We start from the raw sequence: 20699 nt of genomic DNA, 5'->3' as shown, positions 1-20699 counted from the left end.
AAGCACTGTTGGGAATGCACTGAAATAGGAGAAAAATCAGGAGAAAAATATTGGAGAGTGCTACATGAGTTTTATCAGAAAAGACAAAAGACAAGTGAGGCAATAAAACGCATGTGAGATCACTATTTACAGTCAGTGATGCTGGTGTCAAAAGACATCTGCTTCTTTCCTTATACGACGTTTCATGTCAAAGTCACCACGCGATGTTATCATATCTGTCCATTGTTAATACTGCAAAGCTTTTACACGATACTGTACGGCTGTGTTTATTTTAAGGACTGTCACATTTAATAGCGCCAGCCCACCTGTCTGTTGCCTGACAGAGTGAAAGTCATCAGACGGGCTTCGTTTCATGACATAAATATCAGTTAATGGTCCACTATGATTAAGCTTTATGAGTTGGGGGAGTACACAGTGCACATATTGAAATATTATTGTAATGCATGGTGAATCTCATTTTTCATGACCTTCAGTCTTCATCATACACACTGTGGCTGGCCTTTGGGCTAGGTGTTGAAATGTGTAAAATATATTGTATGGATTTAGCCTCAGCTAATCTCTAAATGCATACAGTATGTTTAACATGTGGTTGTTTAGTTTTAGGAGTTCTCACTGATTAATAACGTATTCCTGCACAGGGCGATGTGGGTCTGCCTGGCGCCCCAGGCCTGCCTGTAAGTACACGCTATTTCACTGATAACACATTATACTTACGTACCTTCTCTATGTGAAAGTGCATAAAAAAAGAATAGGAACGCTGAGATATGCTCATGTGGGTGTGACCTGAAATGGTCGGATTGAGCTTTGTAAATATCACAGCCTTTTGGCTGTGCAGGTGCTACATACAGTGTGAAAACATCTGGCCCATACAGATGGAAAGTGAGGCACTCAGGTGAGCAGTCTTCGTGTCACATTACCATCGCCTGGGAATGGGTCGAGCAAGGAGCAGATAGACAGGGCTCAATGGACAGCCCCACTTGGGCCAAAAAGGATGGGGATGAGCAGCCAGGCAGAGAGGAATGGAGCTCCAAGTCCCGGGATGGGGGTGGAGGTTGACAGGTAGTAGCCAGCTATATCCTATGTGGGTGAGACCCACAGTTGGTGGGTCACACAGAAAAGCTTCCATCTCCCAGTTCCCCCCTCCTCCTGTCTCCCTTCTCTCACCCCCAAAGTCAAAATAGGAATTCTAGGTGGATCTCCCAGTAGACTTTTTGCATTTAGAGCTACACCATGGTTTATGCATTTCGATCTTATAATTGGGCTGGGTGTACTTGTTGCCTTCTCTGTGGTCATGTCAACACAAATCCCGGGGAGGGAGAGCACCACCTGCAAATGTACACATCCCCATGCACACTTACACACAGACTGAAGGTCGATATGCCAACACGAACAGATACATGCACACATAGACGCTCGCATACACAAGCGTCAACACATATAGTGAATGCGCGCGTGTACGCAATTGCATATACACATGCTCGCATTGTAGCAGGGGAGTTGATGGGTAGTGGAGATTAAAAGTATACTGCGGGTGGTTAGCTAATTATCTACACATCATGAGGGGATCAGCCTGCCAGTTTTTATCAGCAGTGGAGTGATACAAAGACTGTGTCCCACCGCTTCTGGCCTGCCCCTTTTATGTCACCACAGTGTTTACTTGTACCCATGGAACGCTGCCACCAACCATTAGCTATTCACTCATGCTAATTTTACATTTATAAGGACAAGCAAAATACCAGACATCTTTCCCTGACTAGCGAACAGGATTTTTGTTTTAAATAATTTTTCTCACATCACGCTAGTAAACATTGCGTTGATGGTGAGCATAGAATGCGGGAAGGCAATTGTTTAAGTAGTGTGGATTGTATTGCATGTAACCCAAGGTCAAAATTCTCTGCTTACAAGCCAAAGCAAATGATGTACCACTGTACATGAAAAATTGATTTATTTGCTAAAACACCACTGGGAGATTGAGGCATGTTTTATTTAGGGTGTCACAGGTCAGAGCTGTCACTCTTTTTTTATAGACATTGCTGCAAATATCTTAAGCTGTCATCCTTCTCGTTAAATAATCAGATTTTTTTTTTTTCCTTTTTAACTTTGCATGAGACCTCTGACTCGTGTTAAGCACATATGTTATGAATGTCTATTTCTGCATCTGTTTCCAAGAAAAGTCAACAGCGTTTGACTTTTGGATGCCAATTGAAAGGGGACACCAATTATTTGGCTTGTATCTGAAAGCTGAGATGTTGTCTGTGGCCTTGTGTCCGTTCTACGACTCGGCGGATAGACGACTCTGTCTGCCCTTTCCTGACAGTGGCCAGCAGGGTGTCTGGGGAGTTGTAATAACTGTGCCCTAACTTCTCATAGGGTCATCAGGCCAAGGATAATTACCTCATGGCCAATTGTGTTGCCTGCTTATAACTGGCCGATTTGGTTTAGTATACTGTATGACAATTTATATTTGTGTTTTCATACTGACTGAGATAACAATTGTTTTTTGGGATTTTGTTTCTTAGGTTGAGAAAGAATGTCTCAAGGGAGATCAGGTACTTTTTAATTAATTAATTAATTAACATCACACCTTATTCGAGTTTGTGCTTTTCTTTTGTAAGTATTCATGTAAATATTTTGAACATTTCTATTTGCCACCCTCAGGGTCCCCCTGGTGAAAGAGGAGAGAAGGTAACCAATTAAACACCACTTTAATTAAACTACAGGATTTCATTATCATCTATTTTTCATGTTGGATAAAATGCAAAAAATATGTCCTCAAGTACATCTATTATCAGCTGAACAAGACATTACTGAAGTTCCATTTATGTATTCTTGCACAGAGAACCTCAAACCAAAGTCATGACTCAGCATACAACTTGATTTAACAACTTACTAATAGGTCATTATCAAGACACTGCATAGAATTATGAAATGAAGCTCTGATCAGCTAAAGTTGCTAATTGCCTATTAAGAGGACAGTAGAGAAATCCTTGTGATTTTCAGTTTAATCATTTTTTATTTTATTAAAATACATTTAACTGAGTAAATGTGTTGTTTCCCATCTGCAAATAAGCCCACTAGTTATCCACTGGTCTGCTGAGAGCATGTGGCACAAACATCTGTCTGCATCAGTTTTACAAGCAGCAAGCTGTAAACTCTTTCTACATTGCCAAATGCCCATGAATCTAACGCCTCATTCACTGTGATACATGTCCATTTCCCTAGGGATTGGCTGGGATACCAGGTCAACCAGGGGAACCAGGCAAAGAGGGCAAAAGGGTGAGTAAACAGAAACAGTCCACTAGCTGTGTGGCCTGGCCGGGGCTTGCGAGGCTTGTCCCTGCTGAGAGGACCTGGCCTGGGGGAAGCCAAACAGCAGCTGAGGGGCCGATGGTGGTGGGGGAGCGGAGACGGTTTGTGGCAAAGGGATCGCTGTGGGCTTGGAAAGAGAGAAGGGGAGGGAGGCTGGTTGTATGACAATTAATAAATGGGCTCCATGGTCAAGGGGTCACACACACACACAGTATGACTGGCAGCACACATGGTGAGTCCCACTGGGTGGCTATGGTAGACAGGATTCAGTTTCCTAAAAGGCTAACTACATTGGGGGCAAAAGACAATGCCCATGACTGAATCAACTGAAACATTACACCACATTTAGATTTGTCACCTCTGACTGTAACAACTCTGTGATGGAATTCAAGTGTCAGGGTTTCCTGCCACCAGGCGTCAGTTGAAAGTGTGGATTTGATATTTTACATTCAGGACAGCTTCACTACAAAGCTACAGAGCAATAAATCACAATGGTTGTGAGTGGTTATGAGAAATTCTAATGGATTACATTTTAATGGCTATTGCTAAGAGGATGAGGACCTTTAATTCACTTTGGAAAAAAAAGTGTTTTACTGTTTGTAATGACTGGCTGAGAGATGACCCGCAGGAAGAATGTTGTTGTTTCTTGACATCACAGCTGAAAGGTAGTCTTCAAGGACAGGTGGAGAACGTGTCCTTTCCTTTGCTGGTGGGTCTTCATAGACTTGCTGCTCATGTCCTATGCCTCTGTCACAGCAGTCAAAGGAATAAGCTCTTCAGACGAATGAATATACCTGTTTTTCTTACAGAGCATGGTTACAAGACAAATTTGGCTCCACTGTGGCAAAATATAAAATATATAGCGAGTTGAGCTGTAGAGCAACCATAAGTAGGTCAAGCAAATGTTCTTTTCAGATTAAGCAAGAACTGGGATGATGCACAAAACTCTAGACATCTGGACACAAGTATCTCAAGCATTCTACCCTTCTGCGTGTGAATATATTTAAACAAAACTAGTTCCAATAGCATTAACAATTTATAACCTATCATCGGTTGTGTTATTTCTCAATGGATCTTTTCACACACTGCATGAGCTAACAGAATACATTTTCGTTGCAAGTATTCATGGTCAGAAATAGTGAGCTCAGAAGCTACAGCAGATAGTTATTTGATGCTGTTGCATCTCTACAGTCATTCCTCCTCATTAGCGAGGTGTTACATTATACCTAACCTGACTTAAATAGAGAGGAACCGAACAACCCGGTGTCAAAGGCGTCAATTATGGAGTGCACTTCTCTGCAGGAATACAGTTTTTTGACGAAGCTTTCAATCATAGCAACATAATTGGTTTCGAGGAAATGCAAAGTCACAGTGTGTTTTCCATTTTTTGTTGCGATTTCTTGGTTTCCTATATAGTGTTCTTTGCACTAGCTGGTTCCATAGAGCAGAATCAAATATTGTGCAATTAAAACACATTTGGGCACATTTGGTGTCAGATGGACTGTTAAACTGTCCATTTTGTTGTTGTTGCTGAAGACACAGTCCCGCTCTATTAATACCCTGTCTTTGATGACTGGCTGACTTCCTGGTGACTGTTAATGTGCTAAGGTTTCTGCTTATTCTTAGCTCTAGCAGTCACATGTGGCCTGGAAGTTGTTGACCATCCTGTGTTTCTGCAGTTTCACAGCCTATTTTAGGAACGTGGACATGTATCGTTATCAGGGGCTTGCTAGTGGCCAGCTGATACAGCAAGAGACTCTCACCCAATTAGCAACTCTTGTCCACGCTTACAACTTACTGGTTACACTAAGAGCCTAAGCTGCCATGCAAATGATGCAGAATATCTTGACATAGACAGACCGCTCCACAACCTTCATGGAATAGCCAGGAGTGGAAAGCTTTCACAAGGCCTTAGATTCTAGCCAAACCATCTCTCACACTGTCTGCTTCAATTTATTGTTGAGGAAAATACGGCCAGTCTAAGCCATTTAGATTTACTTCAAGGAGATATAGAGGACGTTGCAGTGGGGAGAAGAGAGCAGAGGTAGATGGTAAATGGTGCCATTTGCACTGATTCTTCTCTAAAGCATAAAGCAACATATGCAAGAGAGGATGTCAAGGGCAGTCACCCCACCCCTTCTGTAACCCCATGTCTGACAGTCGCAGAATCTTGATTTTATCTCATTACCTTGATGGATGACTGGTTCAGTTTGTAAGGATGGAGGTAAAGGCCGGTCCAACCATGTCTAGAACTTATGGGAAGATATGGCCCCCACATTACACGTTGCCATTAATAGTAATGTGAATTGCTTGCTTTTATCCAATATGGATGGCATTGACACAGAATGGCAGGCAAGGAGTAGGACGTTGGGACTCAGTGGCACACTGCAGGAGATCAAAAAAGAAGATGGGTAGCACCAGTAAAAAGGATGTGTCCCCTTTGCTGACAGTGGTGTGGTAAAATATTCATCAGGCCCTGTAATGATGTGTTAAGCTCTATGTTGTCATTGTAGGCTGGCTCTGTCCTACACGGGACAAGGAGGAGACAAGGAGGAGAAAGGCACGCATATCGAAGGGAACAGCCTGGGAATTTGAGAGTTTTCAGTGTTGAGTCATTTGCAAGCTAAGTATTAGGTCTGCACTGAGACTACATGCAGTACAGAAAAATGACTGTCTGACACCCATCCACGAATATGAGGTATGCTAAAATCTAGTATGCACACAAAGGTGATGTGGGGTTTGGTGACAGAAAGCCTTGCAAAAGTACCAATTGATGTCATTATGTAAGCTCAAAATAGGAGTGAAAACCTACGCTCGGTTGATGCATGCTGCTTGCTTAAAGCCAAAATACACAGGAACGCCACGGCAAGCTTGGCTTATTCATGTTGTGCCAAGTCTTCCCAGCAAACTCTGCTTTGGTAGCTGGCACAGGGTGCTGAGTGGGTTCAGTTCAGACATGGGTTCATCCCTGGGCAAGTCAGTAGGTTGCCGTGGATTAATAAATAATCACCTTAAGAAATCCCCCATTACAAGGTGGGTCTTGGAGTTTTAATCCATGCCTAACACCACATTAAGCCTTATTAGCTGTATAAATGTACCTGTATTGAAAAATAAGTCTTAGCTAAATTTAAGTCACCGGCAAATAGCATGTTGATTCCCTTGGTTTGCTATAGAAGTTATGTGACATTTTCACAGAGTATGGGCATGTATTTGTTGTAATTAAATGTTTTGAGACCATTACATTAGCATAATAAATAGATTATCTCTATACATAGATTTGATAAATAATTCACCCTTGTCTTTGATGCATTTTGCAGGATGTAAATAATGTTACTTACTGCAAAGCATTTGAAATGCACTTTAATCAGCTGAAGGCTTCTACTGTGGCAAGGATTCCTTTCTTTTTCTTGTACTTCTTTGGAAAATGCATACCTCTGACAAATGTGCCGTACAGTGTTTGTTCTTATGAGATGTAGCTGCGCTAGTGGAGAGATGATGAAACTCCAGCAAGCCCTAGAGGAAGCACAACAGTGCAACTGCTCTACGGATGTGTTCTCTGCAAATGAATTATGCAGCATAGACCCTCTTACTGATTACTTTTATTTTGGTCGCGAGATTGAACTAGTTGCTACAGTTGACATATATTGTGGATTGGTATGTGTTGAGTTGCGGCACAACGCTGTGCATGCATGCCTCATTTATTGTACATGATTTGGAGAGTTTTCTATAATCTTTGACGCCATAAAGGATGTATCATGAGGAAAGAGGTGACATTCTGATTGACTGCCCTCCAATTGCCTCCAGTATCTCTCTCCTCTAAAATGGCTCCTGTTTCTCATAGAAATATTTGTCCTTGTACCCACATCCACCCACATACCTAGCTGGGTATGTGGGTGGATGACCCTGCATCACATAAGATGGCTGCCTTATATGTCAAGCAGATAACAGAGGACAAAAGTTACAATAAAGGTCAGAAGGCCCATAGACTGTTGCTAGTCATTGGCCAGTCAACAACAACATGAATAGTAAGCCACTGAGAGGGTGGCGTTTAACCTGAGAAGAATCCTTTTTCTCACTAAATAGGCTCATGTGCCTATCAGTACTGGTAAGAATCAATTCATACTATTGGCTATTGGTAAAACATTGCAGAGTGCAGCTCTGGCTATGACAGGACTTACATATTACTGACAAGTTATTAATCCTATATTGAACCTGTTCCCTTTCCAGCCCTTTATGCATTAGACCCACCATGGTGGCTAATTACAGTGTAAGTGTACAACAGAACATTAATTATGTGCTCCCAACTCACTGTGTTCCTACAGCTATTGTTCATTTTATTATTATAGTTATTATAAATGATTGGAAATTTTTTAACTTATAACACATTGATCTTTTAATAGTTGGATTTTACATATTTCAGTATAACTGCCATTCACGTAATGTGCCTTTAGAAGTGGCATTAATGTATATGTATCTGACCTCTGGCGCTGGACATAGTAAGCATGGAGTATCATATTAGTGTATCTTTTATTTCACTGCAAGGAGATATCAGTGAGCGCATGAGAGTGCTTAGACATGCGATCCTCATGCAGGAAGTGGGATGAAATTAGAGTCTAACTTCTGTGTAAACACCATGTCCAGTTGTTGGTTGTTGGGGTGGAAATCATTTTCTCAGTAAGGAGAATCTTCTTCCAGCTGTTTGAGAGAGATGTTTATTTGTAAAAGAATGTGAGCCTGTATCTCGAAACTTCAACTGCTGTCATATCATGTCCATCAGCTATCAGCACTTCAGGCCATGTGATAGCACAGAGTCTCAGATCAATGCCCGCTTATTATGCAGCGCTGCATTTCAGTAATTGCAGTGCACTCACTAAAGAACAGACACACTTTTCAGTTTTTCACTTGTACAAAAATTTGAAACAATGTGACTGATGTCTACAGCAGCTGCCTGGCCATCATACAGCAGCGTGGATATAATATGTCAAAACAATAGAGAAGATCATCTCTCTTGCCTGTGTTTGGCAAATGGACTGGTCCCGATTACCAAAGAAGAGAGAGGTAATTGCTGTCTTTGGGAAGTGATAGCAGTGTTTGCATTTTTCTGTTCGTGGCCTGTGCTGAATGACCGGGACAGCTGTCTATAAGCCCTTAACCAAAAAACACAGCCATATTTTTTCTATATCTTCCTCCTTCACCCTTCCACCGACAAATGTCTCAAAGGTTGCCTGATGGATCCAAAACTGTTGGTCGAATGTTTCCTTCCCAGCCCAGGAAACAAGTATGTAATCATTCCTCTGATACCCGCCTTTCCTACCAAATTGTTGGTCATTTTCTCTCAGCACAAGGCACGCGCGCACACGTGCATGTGTGTGTGTGTGTGTGTGTGTGTGTGTGTGTGTGTGTCAGCATGCAGGGAGGAATCCTTTCCACCAATATATCCTACTGATACCCTCCAACGGATGGCATTATGCAGGTGCAATAAGGTCAAAACATTAGTGTCATATTAGGTACAATAGTATTCATCTACTTTAAAACAAAATGTATGTATTCTTATTGCACAGTTAATAGCTTTTGTCATTTAACCTAATTTGGCTTGAAAAATCTGCCATGCTCTGAAAACCAAATGCATGCTGTTACTGGAATTTAGATGCTTCTCCTCCCTAGGACTAAACAAATGTTGTTTTGGGATAATCGAGCCAGCACAGTATATATAATATTCATATTATATCTAATGGACTTGGCTCGGGTTCATTTGGATCAGACAGTGTGTCTGCAGAGAGACCGAAGCAGGCACTGACAGTGACAGGGAAGGAGTTATGGCTTGGTTTGTGGGGAGTGGAACATTTGGCAGTGGTTTCTGTGCTCCATAGGTGGAGGCAGACGTGAACAGCGATGCGACTGTAACAGACTGTTGACCTCTACCAGAGCACCTGCAGGGCGAGATTATTAAGTAACGAGTCCCCAGTGAGAATACCAGCCTTCCTGCCAGAAGTTCTCCATGGGAGGCTGCAGCTGATTTGGGTGATACAGTGCATGTATAGAATTACAACAGTTATTTGATTGGAGTGATGCTTTTGGCTGGCCTCCTCAATATACAGTGTAGCGACATCCAACATTCATGACTATAAATCTACAATAGGTGCATTTTCTTGCAAGTTCCAGATTGTTGTTAAAGCTGGTTTAAAGCCTGTTAAAGCCTGGATAAGTTTTTAATTTCTGTTCAGGATATATATTTAAAATTAGCATCAGTTGAGGTAAGAATAATCAGCACAACGTTCAATAGTGCTCGTTAGCTGCTTTCAATGGGATTTTGCCTCCACATTGATGTATAACTTACCAGCATATATTAAAGCTGGAGAATTTCCAAATTCTGACCAAGTGAAAACACAAAATTGAGGCAGAAGTGAGGCTCCCATTTTTAACAAGCATTGTATTATATATAACAGCATTACATTGTTGAAAAGAAATCTAGCATCTGTAGCATCAGTCACCTTACAGTATGTTATGTTAACTATTTACAGAATGGAATGAAATATAGGCATATTTACATAACAACAGTATACAGTATAGCATAATGTAGTGATAGATAGCTCTATATTCTAAATTCTGTAACTCTAAACAACCTATAAAACTACATACACACAAATAGCACCTATAAAACAACCGCAAAGGTATATTTCTGGCCCAACCAGTACGACACAGTTGGTGTTCATATGGATGATCTACGTCTTTAAAGCAGTGCTTGAATACAGTAGCGTGATGCAGATTTGTAGTTACAGTTTTGGCCTGACCCGATGAAGCTCAATGGCAGAGTAACACCAAGAGAAGAATTTACAGGTCAGCAGGGCTCACAGCTGAGATTTTATGGCAAGATTTACACCCTGTGCCATTTTACTAGCAGGGGGAGGATTTGTTAACCCTTTGTTAAACAAAATGGCATAGGTTACTCCTATCTCTATCCCCTATCTCTGTCCAAATTCATTTTGAAGAAGTCAAAGAGACGTGCTTTTGACACCTGTATTACACCAGGAAGTAACACGTTTGCACATAGCACAGAGCAATTAATCTTGTCAATGTCATGTGCATTGGGAGGAAGGATGAAACAAAGATTTGACCTGATTGGCTATGGAAAGGTCTCACATTTGGGCCCAGTTGGGAAAGAGGAGGGTTACAGGGGGAAGTGTTTGGCACATGCGAGGACAGATGCACAGAGCTTTGATTTATCTGTCTGACTCCCGTCTTTCCCAGGGAGCCCCAGTACGGCTACATCCATGGGTGTCCAGAATAAACACACATTAATTGGCCAATTAATTACAGGGACGCATACAGGGGTCAAGACTCTGAGAGGGCCACGCTTTTGATCGCACATTGTTCACTGGCTGCACCCTCACTGAGCGCGTGCATGTGTGTGTGTGTGTGTGTGTGTGTGTGTTACGTGTGTGTGTATGTGTGTGTGTGTATACTCATGGTCGTGTAAGTTTATGTGTGTATATGTTGGTGTGAAAAGCTTTTTTTAACTCACTCAGTGATGTTCAACAAGGGGTAATGTAGGTCAACACATCCTCTGAGCATAAGATAGGCTTGCTATAGTTGGCAAGAGCATGGCCCTCATTCACACATCCATAACCTCACCACTTACTCCGGGGACAGGGCTGTGCCACACAGCAGGGACGCTGCAAGCAATATATGTGGCCCTGCCGCTCCAGTGTCAGAATCCATCAGGGCCTGGCATCCCCAGACCTGTGTCTAATACCCCTCCAACATTTTCAAACGTTGTATCGATGTCTGCCAGGTCACAGCAACACTAATAGAATGTCATGTGTCAGATAAGGTCAGCTGAACTGAATTCGCCAGACTCATTGAGGTATGTCACTTGAGAGGAGGTGACTGGACCTGTGACTTAGGGCCACTGTTCTAGGTAACATGGGCCAGACCATGGCTTCATTCATCCGAAGAATGGGATTTCTCTGGCTCCAAACAGTCTCGAAATATCCAAACACATATTCCTGGCATTTTGGAGTAGTTTAAGTGGGAGGAGATGGAGTCTGAGACAATACCGAGAATGCAGATACCTTTGTAGTAAAAGGGTATTTCGGAGCCAGGATAGTTGGCTTGAAGCATGCCCCGACTGAGCTGCGTCTATGTCTGCTGTTTCCCCAGCCAGGGGGAGGGAGCAGGACGACATGGAGAGCTCAGAGTGCAGGGGGAAGGAGGCTGGTTGGGGAGGAGACGTAGCCCTGAACACTGCAGAAGACAGAGGCGTGGTAGTGGGAGGCTGCAGCACTTACTGCACACTGTTAGAGCCTGCCATCCATATTCTCATTCTCCACACTCCCAGCCTGGCCGCAACCAATTTAGATACATTCATCTGTGTCCACTTTAATGGCATGCCAGAGAGCAGCGCATTGACAGTGGCCTGATATTATACAGATGGTAGTGTGGGACCTTAGTGTAATCTGTTATGCGTGGTGAGTGATATGAAGCATGAGACTCGGCGAGGGCAACCCAGAGCGACTGCCCTGCGGATCTTTGCACAGTGTATTCTCTCTGACCTCAAATATTTGGTCTGTAAAATGAACCAGGGTTTATTCAAAGTTGATTTTTCAGCCTCCCCCATTCACTTGTTGGATAATGCATTAATGAAACACTCAGTATCTGTAAACATAGGATGTGAGCAATTTGCATTGAATGAGTAATACGGCCAAAAGTCCAGATGAGACTGTGAAATTTCTAAGAGCCAAGAGTAATAACAGCATCCATTAAGAGATGAGAACATTCTAGAGGCAATGCCTTAGCGAGGAGCCAGCACAATAGGCACCCAGCTCAAACGGAAACACTGCACAGACACCCAGCTGATCAGTTGGAATTGAGCTCATAGTTTAATATAGATTTATTATCTGCACCACATAAAAATGCAAATTCACATAATGTCATCAGCCCTATTTCTTCTCCTTAGGAGTTGTTAAAGTCAATGAGCTCTTAAAACTCATCACCGAAGACGTGGTAGAGCCGTGGCTGTGGTAAAGAGCTGTTCTGAGCCTCCCATGGGACTGCTTCGGCTTAGTTTCCATAGACCTCCACTGTCTGTGTTTCCTGTGTTTGCCTTCTTTGGCTCAAGTGTTTGCAGACAGTGTGGTAGTGAAGAGTTGGATGTTTGCTGAAATAGCTCCATAATGGTTATTTTATTCAATGATATGGTGCATTCTATAACTGCGTAACCTTGTAATGCCACCTGTGTCCCTTTGTATTGTGTGGCAGTTGAAAAGAGGTATAATGCGGTATGGAAATTTTTTTTTCTCTCCCTCACTCTCTCACAGTCTCTTGCTCTCTTCTATTTCCTTCTTCTCTCGGCATCGTGAGCCCTCTACAGAAAAATCTCCTTTACGGTATTCAGTGCCTAATTGCCAGACTGCCTAATTAGGGATGTTACCCAACACACATCATACATTCATGCATTGAGGACATCCATCCTTTCTGAGAGAGAGCTTACAGTCTCTTCATTGGCTCTGTCCCCCGCCATGTACAAGATTTTTGATGAAGCTAGTTTGCCATCTAGTGGCAGATGTAGGAATCTCCATTCAGTCACACGAGGTCCATGATTGAGTCTCTGTGAGGAAAGCCTTCATGGAAAGCTTCAGCCAAGAGACTATAGGTGCAATCTTGGCCAGCTGAGCTGTGTCTTAAGTCGGCTGCAGTGTCAGCCATCTCTTTATACGTCCCTGAATATTTAGATGGCTGGGAGTTAAAGAGAGCATTGTGTGCCAGTCAGAATGGTGAAAAATGCTAAGCTGCATTTGAGCCCCTGCCAGGCAGCTGTCGGCTTTGCCGTTCTCTTCCTGCCCCGGCCGCTCCTCTTAACCCTCAGTAAACAACTGGAACAAATCCTATTTTATTGAGGCTTTTACCAAGTGCAAGGGATCTCTGCAAGCTCCAGTGCCCAGGCATTTTCTGTGCTTGTGCAGTGTCCTAAGATGGCATTCAGCTAGGACTGTCAGAAGTAGGGAGCTTGCACTGTCTGTCTCTAATTGGATCCTTAATCAGAAGCAGGTGAGGTTGTGGTCTCTGCAGTGTGAGTTGTGACATCTCAAGAAAGCTTTATAAGTGATATTTACCTCAGGAGCATTATTTGATAGCCGATTTGACACCGTAAAATAGGTTTTGTTGAGCATTCTGACAACCGCAGCATTTCAGGCTGCATAGTTGGTGTGAATTCATTGAATATTTGTCCCTTTCACAATATTTCTGAATTGTGTAGCTCATGGGCAGAGACAGCTAGGCTGATGTATGTGTGGGAAAGTATTATTAATGTACGTGGAGCTGAGAATCTGCCTATTTGGTATTTATTCTCTCATAAAATAGACTCTCACACCACACAAGTATGGATTTATTGTGCTTTGTGGCTCCTTATACTTACCCTTTTAAGAAAAGGGTGACACTAGATTATATCTAATGTTCATGTTCTCTCACGACATAGTGCTTTATAACTATACACATAATTGGGCCAAACTCGATTAAAAGTTTAGGAGGTTTTGCTGCAGGAATCAACACTTACTGTTTTAGAGGTCCTTAGGATATACTTTGTGCTGTTTTTCTGTAGTCTTTCTGAAAGTTGTAGTTTATGGTGCAAATTTTTAAGTGAGAAATGAAAAAACATATGCATGGGGAAATGATGACATTTCAGAATTAATTACAGAATAAATTAGCTCTTGCTGGCAGTTTGAATAATTGTCTATATCTGAATATAATAAGTGTTCCGAAAGGAAAGGTCAGCTTCTTGACTCCAGGTTTGACCAAAAGGCAGAGAGGATCAAATGCATCTGGTTGTAATGTCTCACTCCAGCTCTCTTTTTTTTCATCCCTCAAAGGCCAGGAGTGGGTACATACAAGCACTTCCACTGGAGAATAAATATTGTGACAGGTTGTGCTGTGGCAAACTCCCTCTTCCTTGCCTGTGTGTGTGTGTGTGTGTTGTGTGTGTGTGCACATGTATGTGTACTTGTCTGTGTGTGTTTGTGTGCATGAATGCATGCGTTCACACACATTAGTGTCCATGTGTGTTTTGCATGGTCAGTGTCCAGTGGAAGAAGGGGGGTGGAAGCAGATGAGAGATGAGTGATTTCCTGCCTTTCGTCCTACTGTACGATATCCTGCTACAGTAAATCTTAATGCACTGAGAATGATCCCAGGCCATTCATTATATCAGAAAACTCTCTACCACTTACTCTATGTCCGGTGAATCGTTAATCGACATAATAAGGATGTTGCGGCTGCTTCTCATTTTCACTGTTTTGTACACATGTGTTTACCAAGCAAATCCAGCTGCTGCTCATAAGCCAGACAGTCAGTTCCAGTTAGATCTAGTCCTGCAGTGAGACAAAAGGCTCAGGTGGCCTGAGATCGCGTCCCCTGAGGGAGACGAGCCTCAGCTCAGGCAGAAAGAGTGGGAGTGGCATGTGAGTGGTTCAGTCAAGAAAAGGTCATCTCTCACATGAGCTATGTAGCGCTGTCACAGAACCAACTTGGACTGGTAATGTCAGATGGCTTCCCCTTCAAGACATTCAACTTCCTCATCAGACGCAAGATGAGCCAAGAAATACCTCTATATATACCTGTGATACCTCACACCAACGCTGAGTATTAGATCTTATATAGTATAGTATAGTCTTCCATTCATGATAGACAACACCAGATACATGTCACGTTATGTTATTGACACTAAACTAACACTATTAACACTAAACTTGCACATTTTTTGAATTGTTTCTACAACATGTTAAATTTTGGACAGTTAGAGTTAATCATATAAACATATTATAAGCATATTATGGTGAATCCATGTGTTAGTCAGGTAAAATAATCCATAAGACATTCAAAAGACCTTTGTTCAGCGTGTTTGAGTCAGGTGTTGTGTGTAATTGGTGACTGTTGCTTCTTGACAGAGGTGAGAGGGAAAAGCAGTGTCCTCATAAACTTCAAGGCCGATACCTCACCAATATGTGACTGCACAGTCCTATTATGGCTGCTATAACTATCTCACAGTTTGAATTCTAGAAGTCACTGTAACCCAGAATGAATGTATGATTTAGGGAGAGAATAGGTGTAAATAGGTAACGGGGAAAAGTCACTTCCTAGAGCTCCAGCGGCGTTTATCTCTTCTACGCAGAGAGGCAAAAGATCTCAAAGCAAAGATAAGATATTTATGTTTCAAAGAACCTCAAAACTGCATATAGGAGGCACATAGGCATCCCAAAATGTTAAAATCAGATAAAATAGATTTAGCCACTGACATCTATTACTGCTTATAGAAGGTAAAAATTGCCTGTCATAGTGTATGTGTGTTAGGCATGAGATGGATCCTATAGTGTTCGTTTCAGTAGGCTCTTCTAGCTTATCTACTGACCCCCTTGACAGGGGCATTTGTCAGGTGGATTAGGGGTTTTTGTGAAACGGTCTATCTGCTTGATTGTTAGTAATGCAACCTGTTCTGCCTCTGCTACTTTACTCCACAGTGTGATCCCAGTATGGGTAGTCGGACATGGAATGTCTCAGAGAACATGTTGACATTTGGGATAAGGATTACAGAGTCATCATAAACGTGTGCCTCCGCTGTGCTTCACTGTAGTTGTTGACTTTGCTCTCAGAGTGGGGCTTGTGTTGCAGGCCCGAGCCCGGCCCCACGTCTGCGCTTTCCTTTTACTCTTTACAACCCTCGCCAGGGTTAAAGCCGGAAGACGCTGGGATCCATGTGGATTAAGTCAGAAGTTCAAAATACACTGTCAGTCTCCTGAGACCTCTTCCTTACCCCAGATCTGTTGACTCACATTAGAGCCGGGGTATTATTGTCACCGTTACTGAATCAGTTGTAAATGCAGAGAGTGCCTTTCCCATTTCCGTTATGCGGTTGCAGGTTTTTAAAGTTATGTAGACAAATAGAACATGTGAACATGTGTTTGGCCTTGTCAGCCCATCTTTCATTCAGTCAAGGAGCCAGTTGATCTTTCACTCTGCCTCCTACCCGGACTCTCTCTCCATTCTCTCTCCTTCCACTATCCCTTCATCTTTCCCCACCTCCTTCCCTCTTGCTCATCCTTCCTTTTTTCCTTCCTTGCCTCCCTCTATCTCTACCACCCTCTAATCTACTGCAATGACCTGAAGGAGGGCTTCACACTGCAGCGCTCAAATAATAATCAAGCACTCGGATGTTGTCAAATTTATAGGACACTGAGCGTTGCGTAGCAACAGAGATTGCCAGAGTGATCCAACAGGCGCTGGTAGTTGGGTGAGAGAGAAACAGGGCGAGTGACAGGAGACAGGAAAAGGGAGGAGAGATGACGGGGGAAAAAAGAGACAGAGGAGAGAGGGGCAAGATGAGAGTAATAGAATTAAGAAATGACAAAGAATAGGAGAGATAAATGAGAGATAGAGAAACGGAAAAGGAAATGAGAAAGTAAAGGTTGGCTTAGTTGAAAGAAAAGGTTCACAAACACTGATGGCTTGTCTTGTGCGCTTGCCATTCTCGGGGCTTTCATATTATGCCCATCATCATGTTGCCACATTTTTAATATGGCTTTTTGGCATATAAAATTGATGCTGAGTTCAAAGGCAGCTTGAATATAGCATAGCATAATAGCCATTTAGCCATTGGACTGGTAAATAGAGCTGCTTTCTTGGTCTTGGGTAAAAGGAAAATAAACGCCTCTCGTATTTCTTTTTTGACATGGTTGTTGCTGAAGTTGAAATCTTCAGTTTAAGTTTTCTGTTCATCCTTGTTGCCTAGAGACTGCTTTGGACTGCAGTTCACCTTTGACACTTGTCTTTCTTGTGCATCTGCGTCCGCCTTCACCAGAAAAACAGTCAAGAAATAGGACACAACTACAATAAAGCCTTGCATAAACTAGCAGGTTTCTGGGGGGGGGGGAATCAGTAGTTTTGGCAATGTATTCAGAAGATAGAAATCTATAAAATGCTCTTCATTGGCATGCTTCCTATGTTGACTGTGACAACAGCAATTTGTCAACAAACCAGGCATCAAACATCAAACACAGACACTGAAAATTCCTGTTGAGTGCAAATCTTCCCTCTGCTCACTGACGTAAAATCTCTAATAATGTTTGGACTGTCATCTGAGATTATGGTTTATTAAAAATCATTCTGATTTGTATTAGTGTTGTGTCAGAGACTAACTACTTATCAGAAAAATGTTTTTATTTTTTTTACGGGAAAATGTGCCGTTTAATTAGTTCATTAATGTAAAATATTTTTTGTGCTCAAATAGTGAGTGCAGAGGTGCCACTTTAATAGATTCATTAGGGACAGTTGTTGTAACACTACTGTTGTAACACCAGCAAGAAATTATTAGTCCATAAAAAACCTTTTGTGGTTAGAGCAAACTGATACTAAGTTCTTGACATTTACAGTCTCCAATGTAAACCAATGGGTACGCAACTACTGGCATCAAGCTGGTTTGTTAGTTTGTGCTGTACTCATTGTTTTCTGTGAAGACCGCCAACAAACTGTTTTTAGAGTTGCTGAAGAAAAAATACTGTGACATGACTGCCTAAAAAAAATAAATAAATAAATAAAAATAAAACTTCCATTCAAAATGTCAAAGTATCCCTTTAGTTACACTTATAAAAGGCTAGAAGGTCCAAACGTGGCATTTAGAATTGATCAGATCTTTGAAATGGCATTAACATGGAATTCGTAGCTTAAGCCAACTTTCAACCCTGAGCTATTACACTCATACACTTCACACACATTTCACACACTTCACACACACTGCAGGCTGGAGGTGGCACAGCATCAGCAGCGGAGCATCTGTTGCTGGAGCATTTTGGTGCTCATGGGCACTACGGTGGCTGTTGCCATCTCAGTTATCTCAGTACTCCAGAGGCAGTATCTCCCTCCAGAGGCAGTATCTCCCTCCAGAGGCAGTATCTCCCTACAGAGGCAGTATCTCCCTCCAGAGGCAGTATCTTCTTTCAGAGGCAGTATCTCTCTCCAGAGGCAGTATCCTCCTCCAGATGCAGTATCTCCCTCCAGAGGCAGTATCTCCCTCCAGAGGCAGTATCCTCCTCCAGAGGCAGTATCTCCCTCCAGAGGCAGTATCTCCCTCCAGAGGCAGTATCCTCCTCCAGATGCAGTATCTCCCTACAGAGGCAGTATCTCCCTCCAGAGGCAGTATCTCCCTCCAGAGGCAGTATCCTCCTCCAGAGGCAGTATGTCCCTCCAGAGGCAGTATCTCCCTCCAGAGGCAGTATCCTCCTCCAGAGGCAGTATCCCCCTCCAGAGGCAGTATCCTCCTCCAGAGGCAGTATCCCCCTCCAGAGGCAGTATCTCCCTCCAGAGGCAGTATCTCCCTCCAGAGGCAGTATCCTGCTCCAGTATCCCGGTGTGTCACTGGCAGGTGTTTCAGCGGGGGCAGTCAACTGAGTGTAAACAGTGATGACAGCTGTCCTCCGGACCAATTTTTGTCTTGTCACTATGAACAGATTTGTCGGTGATGGCAGTATAACCAGAGGCCGTCTGGACAGAAATTTGCCTGTCTAACCTCAAGGTCACCTGGTGTAGTCATTTAATAGATTGCTTTGTTGTGAAAATGATTGTCAGAACTCATTGGAGTAAACCTTCATGGGAGAATATGGGATCTGAAAGATGCAAAAACTAAATTTTCTAGGCATCTGATGACATGTTTATACCAATAACTGAGTTTATATAACTCCAGAGTGGGACTATTGTATAAGTAATTGAGGCAGTAAACCAAGATTGAATGATTATCATTTTTTTCCCTTTTATTAATGCTTCTTATTATGAACAGCAGATGAGACAAAAATAGGTTCTCAGCAAAATCATACCACCTTATTAAGAACCATTTTGTAGGTTTAGTGTGCTAGTATACTTCAGGCCTAAGTTAGATGCTGTGGAGTTAACCTCAAATCATCACATGGTCTGACTTCTCATTCAGCATCTTGATCCAGAGTATCACTATTTATTTTAATGATAAAATGCAAATACATGGGCGTAAAATTAGTATGCAGTTCAGAGTTAAAAGAGTTTTAAGGGCAGATGTGGAGAAATAATTTAGAAAACTGCATAATTCATCACCTGCTTGGAATAATAGCGTATGAAATATTCATTAGCTAAATTACTTATCTGTGTAATCTGCTTTTGTTGTGGAGTTCAGGGGAGAAAGGGCAACAGCAGGGGCTAAGGCTAGAACAAACAGTCTGATCTTTTTTGCAGACGTAGCACTGATTCAGTGTTGGCATATTCATTATCAATGAAAGAAAAAAAAATAACACCACCCCCCCCTCGCTGAAAAGCTGTCTTTGTTTGTGAGAAATAGACCTTTTACACAAAAATGATTTGTTTTGAGTCTGCATGTAGCACACTATTCCATGAGTCCTCAGTGAATAGTTTTGCTGCCACAGTGAGTGCTCTTTTGCCGCCACAAAAGGTAACCAACCTCAACTGCATTTCAAAGTGTTTATTCCTATGAAATATAATGTCAATTATTTGAAGTGAGAGGGTTTTTATGGTTTCAGCGTGCTGTTCCTACATGTCAATGAAATTTGACATTTTCTCCTTACAGCTCTTCTTGATGAAGCACTCGTTCATGTTCACATCGAAGCGCAAACTGAGTGCCAAAGAGCCTCAGAGCTTCATTAACACAGATGATCAAAAGACATTGGCCAAAGCCGTGTATGGAACATCAAACAGCATGTGATTGAACAGGGGAACACACACAGTCGCTGAGAGGAGGCACACATAGGCCCCATTGTGTCATTATTAAGGTTAATATTTACTGTACCTTGGCTTTCCCTCTTTTGATAATCCTGTAGGCTAATCTGTGAAGTACAAACACAGGAACACGCAGCACACAAGCACACACACACACACATACACACACAAACAGATGATTAAAAGCAATAGCTCTCAGTGAAGCTCCTTCCTTCCTCTTTGTTGAAGGCAGATGTACATGTTGAATTCAACCCAGTTAATCAAAGTCAATGTACATGGAGTGTCAGAGGAAAGATTCGGGGGCGTTGCTTTGTGATTCTCAGCATTTCTTCCAGCAGCCAGTGATCCCATCCTCTTCACAGCCACTAACTCCGTGGAGGAAGGAAGCATTTTTGTGTCAGCCATACTGACACGTAGGAGAGGAAGATCACGTCTCCAGTGCTTAATTTGTGCTGGATCCTGCCGGAACAGGATCCGGCACCTCGTGGTTTTGGACTACCTGCATTCCGGTACCTATTTGCGTGGACCCGGCACCTGGTGGCATGAAACATTGTTTTTTTTTGTCTGCCATGTAATACTCCCAATAGTTGATTCTTCTCTCCTTTCCCCTCCCTTCCAAAAACCTAACTGTCTCATTTCCATATGAAGAC

At 42.4% G+C, this 20699-nt stretch overlaps 1 protein-coding gene across 1 annotated transcript in view; it reads left to right on the top strand.

Annotated features, from left to right (window-relative positions):
* LOC139646544 (collagen type XIX alpha 1 chain) overlaps nt 1–20699 on the top strand; it is a 101159-nt gene that overhangs the window by 35666 nt on the left and 44794 nt on the right. Inside the window, exons 10-12 of the mRNA XM_071522443.1 lie at nt 2520–2549; nt 2659–2685; nt 3223–3276. Coding sequence (XP_071378544.1) covers nt 2520–2549; nt 2659–2685; nt 3223–3276 — 111 coding nt within the window. The remainder of the gene's footprint in view (nt 1–2519; nt 2550–2658; nt 2686–3222; nt 3277–20699) is intronic.

The sequence above is a fragment of the Centroberyx affinis genome, unplaced genomic scaffold, assembly GCF_046629955.1.
Source record: "Centroberyx affinis isolate AG114_WGS23_722 - 3 ecotype Tasmania unplaced genomic scaffold, CSIRO-AGI_Caff_v1 ptg000987l_1, whole genome shotgun sequence".
In the NCBI taxonomy this organism is placed as follows: Eukaryota; Metazoa; Chordata; class Actinopteri; order Beryciformes; family Berycidae; genus Centroberyx; species Centroberyx affinis.
The sequence above is the reverse complement of the archived record's forward strand: the minus strand, read 5'-3'. Positions and strand labels throughout refer to the sequence as shown.